The sequence below is a fragment of the Mus caroli genome, chromosome 19 (assembly GCF_900094665.2).
Source record: "Mus caroli chromosome 19, CAROLI_EIJ_v1.1, whole genome shotgun sequence".
NCBI lineage: Eukaryota > Metazoa > Chordata > Mammalia > Rodentia > Muridae > Mus > Mus caroli.
Window position 1 is genome coordinate 3,515,311 of NC_034588.1, and position 15,425 is coordinate 3,530,735.

The 15,425-nt window shown below is 55.0% G+C and overlaps 1 protein-coding gene across 1 annotated transcript in view; it reads right to left on the reverse strand.

Moving 5' to 3' along the window:
- The window catches only part of Ccdc88b (coiled-coil domain containing 88B), a 13,946-nt gene extending 1,330 nt beyond the window's left edge, over positions 1-12,616 (reverse strand). The window contains exons 1-26 of the mRNA XM_021151811.2: positions 12,557-12,616; positions 12,104-12,258; positions 11,853-11,964; positions 11,706-11,775; positions 11,568-11,626; positions 11,396-11,479; positions 10,551-10,694; positions 10,286-10,434; positions 10,096-10,177; positions 9,800-9,958; positions 9,185-9,331; positions 8,912-9,023; positions 8,622-8,758; positions 7,397-8,539; positions 4,873-5,000; positions 4,685-4,802; positions 4,338-4,433; positions 4,120-4,260; positions 3,411-3,667; positions 2,977-3,120; positions 2,618-2,804; positions 2,370-2,515; positions 2,072-2,170; positions 1,713-1,879; positions 999-1,205; positions 791-859 (exon numbers count right to left, since the gene is read on the reverse strand). Of these exons, the coding sequence (XP_021007470.1) occupies positions 791-859; positions 999-1,205; positions 1,713-1,879; positions 2,072-2,170; positions 2,370-2,515; positions 2,618-2,804; positions 2,977-3,120; positions 3,411-3,667; positions 4,120-4,260; positions 4,338-4,433; positions 4,685-4,802; positions 4,873-5,000; positions 7,397-8,539; positions 8,622-8,758; positions 8,912-9,023; positions 9,185-9,331; positions 9,800-9,958; positions 10,096-10,177; positions 10,286-10,434; positions 10,551-10,694; positions 11,396-11,479; positions 11,568-11,626; positions 11,706-11,775; positions 11,853-11,964; positions 12,104-12,258; positions 12,557-12,616 (4,372 nt within the window). The remainder of the gene's footprint in view (positions 1-790; positions 860-998; positions 1,206-1,712; positions 1,880-2,071; positions 2,171-2,369; positions 2,516-2,617; positions 2,805-2,976; positions 3,121-3,410; positions 3,668-4,119; positions 4,261-4,337; positions 4,434-4,684; positions 4,803-4,872; positions 5,001-7,396; positions 8,540-8,621; positions 8,759-8,911; positions 9,024-9,184; positions 9,332-9,799; positions 9,959-10,095; positions 10,178-10,285; positions 10,435-10,550; positions 10,695-11,395; positions 11,480-11,567; positions 11,627-11,705; positions 11,776-11,852; positions 11,965-12,103; positions 12,259-12,556) is intronic.
- Positions 12,617-15,425: the final 2,809 nt, after the last annotated feature.

Genomic DNA, 15,425 nt, shown 5'->3' on the forward strand with positions numbered 1-15,425 from the left:
GAAGGGAAGGGAAGGGAAGGGAAGGAAAGGAAAGGAAAGGAAAGGAAAGGAAAGGAAAGGAAAGGAAAGGAAAGGAAAGGAAAGGAAAGGAAAGGAAAGAAGGAATAAGTCAGGCGTAGCTTCAATCCTAGAACTGGGAATGTGAGTCGTGTCTTTAATCCCAGCATTCGTGAGGCAGAGGCAGGCAGATCTTTGTTAGTTTGAGGCTGGCCTAGTCTACATAGTAAGTTCTAAGTCAACCAGACTGCACAGTGAGACTCTCTGCCTCAAAAAAATAAATTTAAAAAGAAAATCTCATTTGTAGTTTTTTGCACTGACTACACATTGAAAGCAGTAATCATTTAGGAAGACAGAGCTAAATGAGTCATGTCATTAAAATCGCTGTACCTATCTCTCTTTATGTTTCTGACAGGATTACTAAAAAGAAAAAAGAATACACACGTAGCTCACATTGCGTTTCCTTTTTTCCCCTTAAGACAGGGTCTTGCCACCAAGTCTAGGCTGGTCTTGAATTTGTCATCCTTCTATCTCAGCCTCCCCGCTTCTGGGATGACCAGCATGTACCACCCATGCCCTGTTCAAATTGTACTACTGTCAGTCCTGGCTGTTGCAGACAGTGATTATTTTCAGGCAGTATTTGCTGTCTGCCTCCCTACACCAGAATGTTCCCTGCCATCTCCCCAGGAGCATACCAGCTGGTGTTTGGTAAAGAACCCTTCCTCATCAGAAGAGAGAACTGGTAAGTGAGACTTGCTGGGGACCCCAGATGGGGCACACAACCCCCACTTACCCTCTCCAGTGTCATCTGCTTCATGCTCCGAGAGGGTCTTAATGGAGCCATCCCATTCCACACCAGATCCTAGGGATCGAAAGGCAGCCACTGGGCCACAGTGCCAGGCAGTGATGGGCAAGGCATATAGAGACTAAGAGGAATGACTCTCCCAAATGCTGAGTCCACCCGATAATGGGAACTTAGATTCAGGGACTCTATATCTCACCTTTGCTGTGGGCACTGGGTGCCCCCAGGGGGCCAGGTCTTCGCTGTCTGAACCGCTGCCTTGGGGTGTCCCCTGGACTAAATGACGCAGAGCTTCGCCCCCCAGGGAACCGGGAGCTGAGTCTTCGCCGCTGCCCACCTGCCAGGGTCTCATCTCCCAAGCAGAGAGAGCTCTGGGCGCGGCGCATGGGTGCTGGTGACGAGGACCCTGTGAGAGGCACATGTGTGGGGGAGAAGGGTCACCCAAGTATAGGAAGGGGCCAGGCAAGCAAAGAGCCAGTGGGTGAGGTTACACAGGGTAGAAAGAAGAGCAGAGCGTAAGCGGGAAGAGATCTGGCCCATGGGCCTGGCCAATGTACTGCTGGCGCACACAAATTTACTATGGAGCCTTGGGCAAGGCACCCCCATGCTCCCTGGCCCTCAGTTTCCTTCTGTACCACCATCAAGCATAAATAATCTTTCTCTAAGGTGCCTTGCTGCTCTGAGGTCTTAGGTGTTACTGTGGGTTGTGTAGAAATGGGGAGATGGCAATACAGGCAGAAAAGAGGAGCCCAGGCAAGGGACTCTGCAGTCCTGGAGCAGAGAGCAGCCATCAGCATCAAGACAGGTGGAGGCAGGTGGCAGGGAAGCACAAGTGCACGCCAGACAGTACAGCAGATGCCAAGGTGGGAGACATGGAATAGGGACATCCTGGTCACCAGACCCTCAGACCCACCTGTCCCATCTGCCTCCCTGCCCTCAGGGAGCTCCGTCTCCAGGGGGCCCCCCAAGCTTTCCGTGCTGCCAGCCCCATCGGCCCCCAGGCGTGGCCCCCCGTGGAGGGCCCCCTCCCGCCGGGGCCGAATGAGCCTCTTCACCTTGTCTGCCAGCCAGCTGCCCTTCCTGGGGGCAAGAGGGCATAAGAAGGGATAAGGAAGAAGGGAAGGAGAGAAGAATCATATCAGGGAATGAAAAGGGTCAGGCAAACCCTTACTAAGACCTGCACCCCAGCCTGGCTTTTGGGGAGCTGAGGGGTCAGAGGGTGGAACAGGGCAAAGGTTAGCAGGATCCCATTTCCAGAAGGTGGGGCCTCACTTGGTACGGGGTAGGGGCCCAGGTTCTAGCACACGGTACTGGTCCATGATTTTCTCCACCAGCTTCTGTTTCTCCCGGCGCAAGGCATTAAGCTGGTCCCTGATAGGAAGAAGAGAGAATGAGTTCAGAGAAATCCTGGCAAAGCCCTGGAAGAAGCAGGTGTAACTCGGGGGCCACCCCATTGCAGGTAAGACTACTCTATGGGACTTTTCTCTTGGACCTGGGGGCGTAGTGGGGGTGGGGTGGGAGGTGGGGAGAACTGGGGCTCCCCGAGGAACTTGTCCCTGAGCATGCTCACAGGTACTCTCGCTGCTCTCGATGCAGATGGTCGCGGCTCTCCAGGCTGCGCTCCAGCAGCTCCCTGTTCTCCCGGCTTAGGGCCTGGACCTCGGCTAACAGCTGCCTGTTCTCCTCCTCCTGCGCGCTGCGAAGCTGGGTTAGAAGCTGCGGGCAGCAGCAAGGGCCGGATGAATACCCGACTCGAGACTGTCCAGCTTGGCTTGCCTCCCTTGGCTGCCCCAGGCTGCCCACAACACTGTGCCACACCTCACACTGTGTGGTCAGACGACAGGCACTCAGGTCCAACTGCTGGTTGGACTCACGCAGCTGCTGGCTCTGGATCTCAAGTTGTGCGCGCTCCAGCTCCAGCCTCGCCAGGCGGCTCCGCAGCTCCCCGCGTTCACCTTGGAGCTCCCCTCGCTCCCGGGACACCTCAGCCAGTAGCATCTGAGCTCTTTGGAGGCAAAGACAACTGCTCACCCAGAAGCCAGGAAGGCCACACCCACAGAGAGGAGGAGATGCAGGACATTCAGGGGCAGTGACGAACCCACCCTAACCCGCTTCACCTGTGGGAATGCTGACCTGGGGGTGGGGGTGGGGGGTCAGGGCTGCACCAGGGCCAGTACCTGTCGTGCTCATTCTGAAGTCTCCGCAGCTCCTCCTCCAGGCCCCGCTGCCGATGTCCATCCTGCATCAGGCGCTCACGCTCTGCCAGTAGGGCTACCTCTTGTGCTTCCACATTGGCCCGTTGGGCCTGCAACTGCTCATGCCTGTATGAACAAGGGGATCAAAGGACTGCAAGGGCTGCAGCCTTGACAAGTAGGCACTGCATTGTGGGGAACTGAAAGTCTGACACCTCCTAAGCATAAACACCACATCCCAGCAAAGCCCCAAGGCAGAACACCATTTACAGCCTCAAAGTTGAGGACCCCAGACCCCCAAGAGAGGAGCAATAGGATAGATACTCGGAGTATGGAATATCCCCTTGGGTCAGACCTGCTGAGGAAGACGGGCAAGTAAGCATGCCGGGGAGAGAAGTGGGGCATTTGGGGAGACTCACCGGCCCTGAAGTTCACGGTGGGCCAGCTCCAATGCTCGCATATTGGCCTTGAGATCTCGGTGCCTCACCAACAGTCCCTCCAGCTCCGTCTCCTGCCGTCGCTGCAGCTGCACCAAGGCCTCATGGTCCCGAAGCAGAGCCTGCTGCTGCCCTCGGGTCTCCTCCTGGGCCTGTCTTGCTGCCCGCACCTCCTCTTCTAGCACCCCCAGCTTCCTATGCAGCTCCTGACCCTGCATCTCCATCATTGACTTTTCAGCCTAAGGTGAGAAGGTGGGGAGGACCAGTGCAGTGGGGCACCCAGCCCACAAGGAATGCGGGGCATGGCCCGAGACCGTAGGGGGCAGAGGACAGCTATGGAGGAAGCTGAGCACAGCTGAAGAACAGGCAAAGGTTAAAAGCAGTAGAGGGGCATCATGGTGGTGGGGCCATGCAAGAGACCCAAACCAGGGATGGGACACATGGGTAAAGGACAGGGAAGGGGTGAGGACTAACAGCTAGTGTGGGGGAGGAGGCTGAGATGCTAAGGTGATGAGGAACGGGAGTGGGTGCAGCCGTGGATTCTGAAGGCAAGGAAAGGGGGAAGGTACAGCCTGCGATGGCCGAGGTCAGGAAGAAAGCACTGTGGAAGCAGATGAGACCATTGGCTGGAGTCCGGGGAAAGGGCATGAAACGACACTAACAGTCAGGGGACAAGGTGGCTGCCACCCACCTGCAGGCGACTGCTGTGCTCCTGTGCCCGCTGACTCTGTAGCAGGAGCTCCTGTGCACGTCCCTGCAGGCTCCCCAGCTGCCCCTCCAGGTGCTGCAGCTGCCCCTGCAGAGCCGCCTTCTCAGCCACCAGTGTGGCGTTCTGTCAGAAATGGAGATCACCAGTGTCTAAGCCGCTAGTCCTGCCATCCCCTGGGCAACCCGCGGCCTGTCACTCACATTTCGCTCCACCTCGATGAGCCGTCCGTTCTGGGTCTCCACAGTCCGAGGCCCAGCTCGCGCCCCAGTTGCCAGATCCACCGGGTACTGGCGCAGCTGCAGGGACAAGGTTCCGGGACACAAATCGTAGGTGCCTCACACACACAGGGAAGTGTTGGAGCCCAAACCAAAAGGCAGAGCAGTCACCCCAAGAAGAGGTCCCATTCACTTAAGGAATAGAAGCAGCAGCCCCACCAGGGTAGGAGGTGAGCAGCCATCCATCAACCCAGAGGAAAGACCGAAGCCCTGACAGCCTACCCCCAGGCTGGGGCAAGGGGGCAGCACCTCAGTCCCCAGGGCAGCTTTACCTGAATCAGCTCCTCCTCCAGCTGCAGGGCTCTAGCCTTGAGCTCCATCAGTGCCTCCTCCTTACTGGTAGACGCTGCCTGCAGCTCAGCTTCCAGACGCTGCTCCAGATGCTGGTACCTACCAGGAGAAGCCTTAACACCCAGTCCTTCCTTCTCTGTCCATCTCTGCCTCCAGCCACCGTGCTCACCTCTGGTGCTGGTTCTCCTGTTCTTGAAGGAACTTCTGACGCTCCAAAGCTGCCTGTTGTAGCTCCTCCTGCAGATGCTCCAGCCGGTCCCCCAGTTCCTGGCCCCGTACCACAGCCTTCTCTAGCTCCTGTGGGTAAGCGGAGCAGGCTGAGCAGGTGGGTTGAAGATGGGAGCACTCCTCTTCCCAGACACAGAGGAAGGCTAGAGACAGGGCCAAGAAGGGATTATCCTGCTCTCTGCCTCGTCCAGTTACCCTGGCAAATGTCTCCGTGTTCCTATCTTTAATGCATACGTGGTTCACATCTGTAACACCAGCACTCAAGAAGCTAAGATTGGAAGATGGCTGCAAAGAAGGCCAGCCTGGGCTTCATAAGGAGGCCTAAGCTCAATATGAGACCTTGTCTAAGAGACCTGGAGGCGGCGTGCCAACAGCTTTGTAGGATGGATATGAAAGGAGTGGAGGTGGGGGCCTAAACCTGAGTCAGAGATGCACACTATGCAAACAGCTTCACCTCTTTGAGCCCATGGTTTCGAATGTACCCATGAGGGTGATGAGCCCTGCCAGCTGCTTTTCCAGCCATGTGCGGGGGCTCAGTGGAGGCAGGTCTGCAGAGCACCACAGAGGTATGGCTACCAAGAGCTATCAGAACGGGAACTCAGAAGTCTCAGGCCTAACCATGGTGCAGGGCTGCAAAGGTTGGTGTATGGCATTTGGCAGTTGGGCCACACCATTCCAGGGCAGGGGTGGAAGGCCAATTCTGACCTGTGAGCTGCAAAGGGGAGGAAGGCCAAACCATTCTGACTCCTGGGGACCCTGGAAAGATAAAGCTACATAAAGATGACACTGCCCAATCACCAGCCACACCCTGCCTCTGAAAACTAAGACTGTTGAGCCATCATCCTAAGCAACGGCCCTCCACAGCTTGCCCTGTGCACTGCAGTTCCCAACAGATGTGGGTACAGTCTCTGGTTAAAAAACTAGAATTCTCTCAAACAACAACAACAAAAAACAAAACAAAACAAAGAAAAAACAACAAAACAAACAAACAAACAAACAAAAAAACTAAAATTCAGCTAGCAGTGGTAGCACATACTTTTAATCCCAAAACTTGGGAGACAGAGCCAGGTTCAAGGCCAGCCTGGTCTACAGAGCAAGTTCGGATAGGCAGGGCTACACTGTGAAACCTTGTCTCAAAAAAATCAAGAAGAGGAGGAGAAAGAAGGGAAAGAAAAGGAGGAAGAGGAAGAAAAGAACTACAATTCCCATAAGGCTCTGCTGCCCAGCTGGCCACTAGGGCTTTTAGAGCTATGAGAACCATAGTCCAGTTCCAAGAGGAGACCTGCGGCCCTGCCTGCTCCCTGCTCCCTGTTCTAGCCATAGCCCTACTAAGCGCCCATCCACGAAGCCTGGGAACCCTCTGTGCCCACTTAAAAGCCTCGGGATCCCTTCTCTGCTCTGCTAGGCAGCTCCTTCAATGCCACATCCAGGGTTTCTATGTTCAGCCCTGGATGTCCTAGAACTCACTTTGTAGACCAGGCTAACCTTGAACTCACAGAGGTCAGCCTGCCTCTGCCTCCCAAGGGCTGGAATTAAAGGCGTGTGCCACCACTACCTGGCACACTTCATCTTTACTGAATGTTTTCTTTTCATTTTCTCTCTAGGCAGTTTCATGTAGCCCAGGATACCCTCCAATTCATTATACAGCCAAGGATCTCTGTGCTGTAAACTTGACAGAAGCAGTCATCTGGGAACAGGAAACTGGGAAAGTGCCTCCATCACACTGTCAATAGGCAAGTCTGTGGGGCATTTTCTTGGTTAATGATTAATGCAGGAGAACCCAGCCCACTGTGGGTGGTACCATCCCTGCACAGGTATAAAAAAGAAGGAGAATAAGCTATGGTGAGGAGTCAGTAAGCAGAGCCCTTTCATGGCCTCTGTTTCACTCAGTGAGTTCCTGTCTCCAGGTTCCTGCTCTGAGTTCCAATAGAAAAGCAAACTAAACAATGCCCTTGAACTTCTAATCCTCCTGCCTCCGCATCCTGAGTGCCGGAATGAAAAGCATATGTCTAGTTTATAGGGGTTGGGTATGGCGCATGCTCTGTGTGTGCCAGGCAAGCTCACTGCAGAATGGACTCCAGCCCCGGCTCCTGGAGAGCTATTGTTTGGTCACTTACAGCAGGCCTTGGCCATGTATGAGTCAGGCACTTTCCACAATTATCCTGGTCTGCTAATAGACTCTGAGTGCTGCAAGACTCAGTATCTGTTTTATACAGGAAGAAGGGGCCAGGGCAAAGGGACAGAGTCTACAACAGGAGTGCAGGATAGATGAGAGAATTGGCAGTGTGAATCCTTCCTGTTGCCAACCCCACCAAGGACTGGCTATCAGGTGTCCTGCAACAGCAGGAGTGGGCTGGATTTTCTATCTTCTGTCCCATCTCAGTGCAGTGAAGAAACCCACACCATTACAACCCAGCAGCTGTCCCAGGCCCTCATTTTCCGACCCACTGCTGTACCCCACATACCTCCCGAAGGGCTTGCTTCTCCACATGTTCCCTCTCAGCTTCCTCCAGATGACAGCGGACCTGGCTCTCCAGAGCCTGCACCTGCTGCTCGGCAGCCTCAACTTGAGCCCGCAGCCTGGGCCCGTCACGTTCCCACTGCCTTCGCTCCCTGCCAACTGCTGCTAGTGCCTCTGCCAGGGCCTCCCTCTCACGAGATGCAGCCTCCAGCTCCAGGCTAGCTGTATCCACTGCTTCACGCAGACGGGCCTGCTCCCGGGCCCGGGCCTCTGCCTCCTGATGGGCCTCCGCCTCTGTTCTGCGAGCTTGGGCCAGCTCCTCAGAGAGGCAGAGAGCCTCTGCACTTCGGGCCTCCAGTCTTTGGGCTTGGGCTTGCAGTTTAACCTCAAGGCCTGCAACCTCTCTCCTTAGTTGTGCTACCTCATCTCTGAGGGCCTGCTCCTCTGGGATAGCACTGACCAGGGTCTCCCCCGGGGCTGGCTCCTCCCTGGACCAGGCATCAGGCGCCCCTTCTGATGTCTGCTGTGGTTTCTGAGGGCCCAGTTTACTCTCCAACCCCTTGGGCCTCTGTTCATGCCCTCCTGTCTCTGTCTGTTGCTTGGATAGTTCTAGTTCCCGATCCAGGGGCTTCTGGTCCTTCAGAGGCTCCCGGGGGGTGAGCTCAGCAGATCTGGGCCTGCATTTGGGGCTTTCTTGTTTTAGGACCTGGGCCTTGTGTACCAACTCCCCTTGGAGAGCCTCCCTGCTTCCAGTCTCTCCTAGCAACTCCTGCACTTCAATTCTGATCTCTGGACCCTGTGGTGGGTCCCAGACAATGGGACTCTGGAGAGAGACTCTATGACCAGACTTCTCCAGGGACTGATGTGTCTCCACAGTAGGGTCTGATTCTTGGGGAGCTTGGTCTGAGGTCTGGGGATCCTGAGATACCATCTGGAAAGGTCTCTCCAACTCTGGGTGTAAATCAGGTGCCTGAGAACACTCGGGTGACCTTGTGATGTCAGAGTATGATGCTGGAGAAGGCAGGTCCAAAGATTCAGAGCCTTCGCCTCCTATCTGGCAAGCGGGGCTTTGGGGGCCGGGATCGAGGGCCGGGGGAGTTGCTGGATCCCTGGAGTTCTCCTCCCTCTGCTCCTCCAGCAGAGGGTGCTGAGGACATATGAGAGAGAACGGGGTTATTAGAAGGCTGTGGGTGGGAAGCAGTGAGGATCAGGATACCGGAGGGACCAACCTGGCTGCCAAGCTGTGCCCGAAGCTTCTGTAGTTGGCCTCGAAGCTCCCGGTTCTCCCGTTCCACTGCCCTTAGCCTCCCGGCCTCTGCTTCCCTCACCTCATCTTGCAGTGAGGGTGCTGTTCCGGGTAGGGAGGCTGGAGACATGACCAAGTCAAACTCTGTCCGCCCTCTCTGACTCCCACCCCAACACCTCTCAAGAGACTTAGTAAGGACTTGAAAACAAGTCCTCCCCACTCAGAGAGCCTGCCTTCACCCCCATCCTTGCCCTTACCCTAGGCCTAACTCACCCTCCCCAGGGGAGCCTGGGGGCGGCGGCTCCAGACTCCTCTGAAGTTCCAGCTCCAGCTCCACGTTCTCGTCTACCAGCTGCTCCAGCTGATGCCGCAGAGAGTCCAGGTCCTGGGTGTGGAAAAATAGGTCAGTACCTTGTTCATCGGGTCCAGGCCAAATGTGCAAGTCTGAATATCCCAACATACTACAGGAATCACTTAGAGAAACCTTGGGCATCATTAGAGTCATGGAGAACCAGGGACGACGATGGACAGGTCAGCCTAGCTCACCGCATGGGCCTCGCCCAACCGCGTGCGCAGCAGGAGGTTCTCCCTCTGGGTCTCATGCAGCCTGGCTGAGCGCTCTCGGGCAACCTCCAGCTGTTCCTCCAGCAAGACCTTCGAGGCCTCCAAGGCCTCGGAAAGGACCCGCTCCTCCTGGTGGGAAAGCCAGGAGGATCCTTGATGAAAATCTTTATGCTCAGAGCCTGGCAGTTCCAGATTCCTTCCCCTGGGACAGCTTCACACCCTGCCTCTTTCTCTACCTCCCACTGCAACTCTCTTCAAGGTCTCCCCAGGTACCCCAAGGAGAAGCCTTCCAAGGCCATATCTCTCTAGACCCCACTCATCGGTACAGCTACTTGGTGGGGTCTCACTGCTGACTTCCCTATTGTACCCATGGCCCCATCCGTCTCTTCAAGTCTTCTCCTCTTCTCCCTTACATCCGCCCATCCTAAAGAGCTTGTCCCAGACTTCACCTGCTGTATCCTCACCCGCTTCACCCAGCTATCACGATTTCCCAGGCAAGGCTAGACCCACTCTTCTCTTGGCCAGACCCCTCCTACACGCCCCGCCTCCAGACCACACCCACCAAATACTCCGCCTCCAGCCCCGCCCCCACCTCACCTCCAGCTGACCCTTGAAGACCTCTGCAGCTTGAAGCTTCTCGCGACAGCGCCGCAGTTCTTCCTGCAGGCGTGGCAGGCGGCCGGCCCGCTCCCTCAGTGCCTCTGCCTCCTCGCGGTAGAGCTCTGCGCGCTTGGCTTGTGCGGACAGCGCCTGGGTCTGGGCCATATGGTGTGGAACTAGGATTAGCGAGCCACGGGACAGAGGGGTGAGGAATCGCAAGAAGCAATAGGACCACAATGAAGAGGGGACAATGGCGGAGGGTGGTGTGTGTGGGGGAAGACGTTGGACCGCACCTCCTGCCGGAGCCTTCGAATTTCAGCCTCCAAGCCCTGCACCTCGGCCTGGGAGTCCAGCAGCTGCTCAGCCTTCTCCTCCCTGGAGGGATGGGATGATGGGGGGTGTCTGCCAGCTGCAGAGTCACACCTGGGGGCTGGGGACTCATCCAGATCCCACTGACCCCTTCCCCAGCCTTCAGACACTCACACCTCCTGCCTCAGGCGTCTCAGCTGGGCCTTGGCATTGGTCAGCTGCAGAGCCAGATGGTGCGAGACCCCCTCCGCAGACGCATTAGCAGGAGCCTCTGGCAGCAGCAAGTGGGCTGGCTCCCGCTCTAGCAGCAGTTCAGCCAACCGCTAGCAGGAAGTCAAAGGTCAAAGAAGCATCTTCCCAAACCTTGCACATCGGGCCTCCGATCCCAACAAGATCGTTCTGGGTTATGACAGCCCTCTCGCCCCTGCCTGTCCCCTACCTGTGCCCCCAGATCGCGCTCCCGCGCCAGCCTGGACATTATCCCTGTCAGGCTCCGTAACTGCATCTCTAGCTCCTCAGCCACGAGCTCTCCGGATTCTGGTCCAGCCAGAGCCAGTACCACACCAGCACCAGGTTGGGTCGCCTGAGGGCACAGAGAGCAATACATCAAAAGGAGGTGAAGGTGGCTTCAGGGGTAGCAACAATCCCCTGTGCCACCCACCACAGTACCTAGAGATCAAGAGTTAGACATAATTCCTGGTAGACAGACAGACAGGAAGAGTGGCCATGACATGGAAGAGGTGGCAAAGCTCTTCCAAGATGGCCAGCTTCCTCCTCAACCTGCTGACTTAAGACAAAAGCCTGGCAGCTTTTGCCACCCACTAGTGGACCCCTGCTGACGTACTGGCTCAACAAGTTCAAGGCCTGATGAGGACATGTCACACAACAGTCTCTGACCAGAGAAAATAGGGTGAGGAAGAGCCCCCGCCCCCAACTCAACTTCTCAGAGTCTTTAAAAACACAGGCCTCCAGAGGAGACCGGGTTTGTTTGGTTTGGAGGGAGGGGCTGTTTTTGTTTTTGTTTTTTGTTTTGTTTGTTTGTTTGTTTTTGGCTTCCCGAGCCCTGCTTATGCAAAGCAGAGCCTTGTTCTCTGTGTGTCTGCGGCATGTGTGCTTGCTCACCCTCCTTAACCGCCTCTCCTAACTGCTGTTTCTGTCTGCTGTGCAAGAGCTCTCTCTGCTGCCACCTGCTGCGCTTCAGATTTTTCCCTGCCATTTAATTCTTCAGCTGGCAGAGAAAATGAACCCAATCAAGCCCTTGGACTGTATCGCTGCCGTCAGTACCTCCTGGATTGCACCAGCCAGCTCGCTCTGGACGTCAAGGCTGAGGCCCCGGATGTGACGGATGAAGAGCTCCCGGTGTTCACACTGTGGTGGACAGAGAAGGCCCAAAGCTGGCACACAGAGGCCCCGCCTCCTGTCAGAACTCCATTCTCTTCTCCCATCCCCTCTTCACCTGCACTGAGGCCCCCAGCAACAGCCGAAGGATGCTTTCCAGCTCATCCACTGACTCTTCTGCTGGGCACAAGCCACAAAGGGTTAAAGAGGGACATGGGGCAGGGACAGAGGACAGAGGGTGGGGAGGAAGCAGCACCTGAGAAGGGGTCACACCCCATTGTCTGGAGGTCTGGAGGTGGTGACAGGATCAGCAGCTGTAGCTCTTCCTAGAATAGGCCAACACTAAGAAAGACACCTTCACAGGGGCTGCTGGGCCTCCTGTCTGGTCTTCCCAATGCTTTACCTGGTAGAAATCCCTCAGTCGCCCCCATAGATGACAGAGGTTCCACATCCGACAGGCTGCAGGACCATCACGGCCCCTGGCCATCCGAAGTCCTCCTCGAGAACTGGGAGCACTATGATCGCCCAGGGAACATGGGTGAGAGGTTGGCTTGAGGACCTCCCCACAACCCAGACAGGCCTTGCCCTCCACCCTCAGGCTCCTCCCACTGTTCACAGCCCCCCCCCCCAACTCAACTTCCCCATGTCACTTACATGATGCCCAGCACCCGAAGGAGTAAGGCTCCATCGATCAGCCGCAGGAATCTCTTCTCTGTACAAAGAGCCCCCTCTTCCTCTTCCTCCTCCTCCTCCTCTGTTCCCCCCGATGATTCTTCTGCCTCCCCCACCAGCCCAGCCAGTCCCAGTGCCTGTGGAAACAAATAGAAGTCAGCTAAACAGGTAGAAACTCCCCACCACCACCTCCAACTAGTAAACTCATCCTGAGTCCCTGATCTGTCCCAAAACACTCTACGATTCCCACTATCACCACCCACCCACCCACACACACACACACACACTTCACCAGTGCCCCTGAATGCCTCCTGCCCCAGTTCCCAGACCCGCTCCCCCTCCCCCTCCTCTGCCTGCTGATGCTATACACCCAGCCCCTCCTCCGCCAGCCCTCAGTCTGCCCCACACTCTCTTCCTTTCCCACCTGACCCTCACCCAGGTGGCCAGACTCCCACTCAGGAAGCCTCTGAGCCTGGGCCCCTTGGCCCCCTCCATGTTGGGGGTCAGGGTGTAGTCCCTGTCACGCTGTGGCAGCTACACCTGCTCTGAGAGGAAGAGGAAGTCCCCGACTGGGGGATCCCAGAGGCCCAGCCACAGACCCTGTACAGCTTCCTTCTTCCGGGGTTCTGCAGGGCTGCGAATCGTGTCTCAGCACATACACGCAAACACACACACACACACATCTTCCCTGGGTCTCAGATAAGGTAAGACTAGCTACAAAGCTGTAAGGTAGCTGAGGGGAGGCCTACAGGGTTCCTGACTCCATGGGAATAATGGGAAGACCTTTTCTCTCGTGGGCAAGAGAGAGTGACCTCAGCCTGGCACTCTGTCGTCACTAAAAGAGCTCTGGCCTTGCCTTGGAGTCAATAGGCTGGTCTAGCATTCACTATAGGTAGTCCAGGATGGCCTTGAATTTGTTCTTCATTTGTTGGTATCTCCTTCTTCAGTCTCATGCCAATCTGTCAGCTATTGAAGCCTGCTGCAGGTGCTACATGGCCCAGCCAGCTCCTCTGAAGCCCAGGAGAGAGTAGACGCTGACCCTTCTGGACTTTGTAAATACTACACTGAAAAATGGAGGAAGGCCAGTAACAACCGCAGTTGCCAGACTCAGTTTCCCGTCTGTAAACTCCTTAAAAGGAAGCACACAATACCCGGGAATGTGGCTCAGTCCATAGAGGGCCTGCTTAACATATACAAGGCCCTGGGTTCAATCCCTAGTACCTTATAAACCAGGAGCAGAGATACATGCCTGTAATTCCAGCCCTTGAAGGGTAGAGACAGGAGAATCAGGAATTCAAGGCCATCCTGGATTACCTAGAGTGGATGCTAGACCAGCTAAACCAATTTAGTGAGACTGTCTCCCAAAATAATGATGATGCTGGCCAGGTATGGTGGCACACATCTTTAATCCCAGCACTCAGGAGAAAGAGATAGGTGGATCTCTGAGTTCAAAGCCAGCCAGAGAGAGAGAGAGAGAGAGAGAGAGAGAGAGAGAGAGAGAGAGAGAGAGAGAGAATAGTCACATGAAGTAAGACACTGTAGTCCTACTAAGTGCTTTCACAGGGCAGTCAGGGAAGGCTTCCCAGAGGAGGCAGGAGGCAGCCTGCTGAGAGGGAAGGATAGCCAAGGAATCAGCAGCTAGAAGCATAGATCAGGAACTACTTATGTTTATCTTCTTGTCTGTCTTGGTCATCACTTCTGAAGTCAGGTGACAAGGTGCTGTTGCCCTTCAGCTGGCTCCAGCCCTGATACAGCTGTCATTGCTGGCATAAGCAAATTCCAAAGCCCCAGCAGCAACATCTGAGAAAGACTCGAGGAGCTTAGAGGAGGACTCTGAGGTCTTTCAGGGAGCACTCTGAACCATAGCCCAAATGGTGGGAGCACCAGAGGGAGGGACCTGACCCTGGTTTTCAGGTCCCCAAGCTGGTGGTGGAAGCTGTTTGAAGGAGGGATGTCCCAGAGTGGGAGGCTGCCGAAAACAGACACAAGGACTCACAACAGAAGCTATCTCAGGAGTCGCCTCTGTGCGGGAATTCTGCCATGGAACTCAGCAATTCCTTTTGATCCTACCATCGTCTGTGTGTGTGTGTGTGTGTGTGTGTGCATGTATGTATGTGTTTGTGTGTATATTTGTGTATGTGTGTGTTTGTGTATGTGTGTATATGTGTATGTGTGTGTATGTGTGTGCATGTGTGTGTACGTGTGTGTGTTTGTGTGTGTATGTCGGTGTATGTGTATTTGTGTATGTGTGTATGTGTATGTGTGTGCATGTGTGNATGTGTGTGTGTTTGTGTGTGTGTTTGTGTATGTGTGTGTATGTGTGTGTGTGTAAATTATATATGATGTGAACCTGAATCTAAGCAGGAAGCAGATCTTCTGGGAAATTTAATATAAAGGTCCTAGCAATGAAGTGCCTCAGACACAGTTAACCTTTCTTTAGTGGCCTTTTTTTATCATACTTAAATGACATCTTAAAACTGATGTAGTTTGAGGTAATAACAGCAATGGAGCTGTGGCAGCACATGTCTGTAATCCCAGCACTCAGGAGGCTGAAGCAGGAGGATCAAAACTTCAAGGCCTGTCGCAGCTACATCTAAGGCCTCAAAGGCTGACAATTGAGTTCACTCAGCAGAACCCACACGGTAGAAGGGGAGAAACAACTGCAACTGCAAGCTGCCCTCTGGTGTTCACACACTCACGGTGGCATTGGGCCCCATGCACAAATGTAACCAAAAAGGAAAGTAATAGAAGTAATAGAGAGTAGACCACGCACAGGCTTCACACGACCTTGGCATGGTTAATACGTGCATGGTTCTAGGTAATGTGAGCTGGTCTCTTCTGCAAAATACAATCTATGGAGTATTTCTCATCTTATAGAGAAAAACACTTGAGGCATAGGGATGTTAAGAAACTTGCCTAAGGTCAAAGAGCTATGAAGTTAGTAGCAGAGGGCAGCAAGGCCAGAGGATAAGGAGCAAGGGACATCTACTTAAGGCGAGCTGGGGCTGGCCAGCAGCGGGAGAGCAACATCTGGGAAAGAAGGAAATCAGGTCAAGAAGTGGTGAGCAGCTCACAAGGTGGGGTTCAAATGACGCAGCTGTGCCCTGGGCCTTCCTAGCAATACCCAGGGGGTGTCGGCTCCAGGCCTCCTGAGTCTTGTGCCCACTCGCCTCCTCCAACAATTTCAGTCCAGGGATTCCTGGAAGCACTGCTATCCTGGCCTGACATGGTAACTGGGGCTCACCTCCACCGTGGCAGAAGGAGGCCCCTGTCTTGCTCAATTCTGTGCCACACCCTTCCTGAG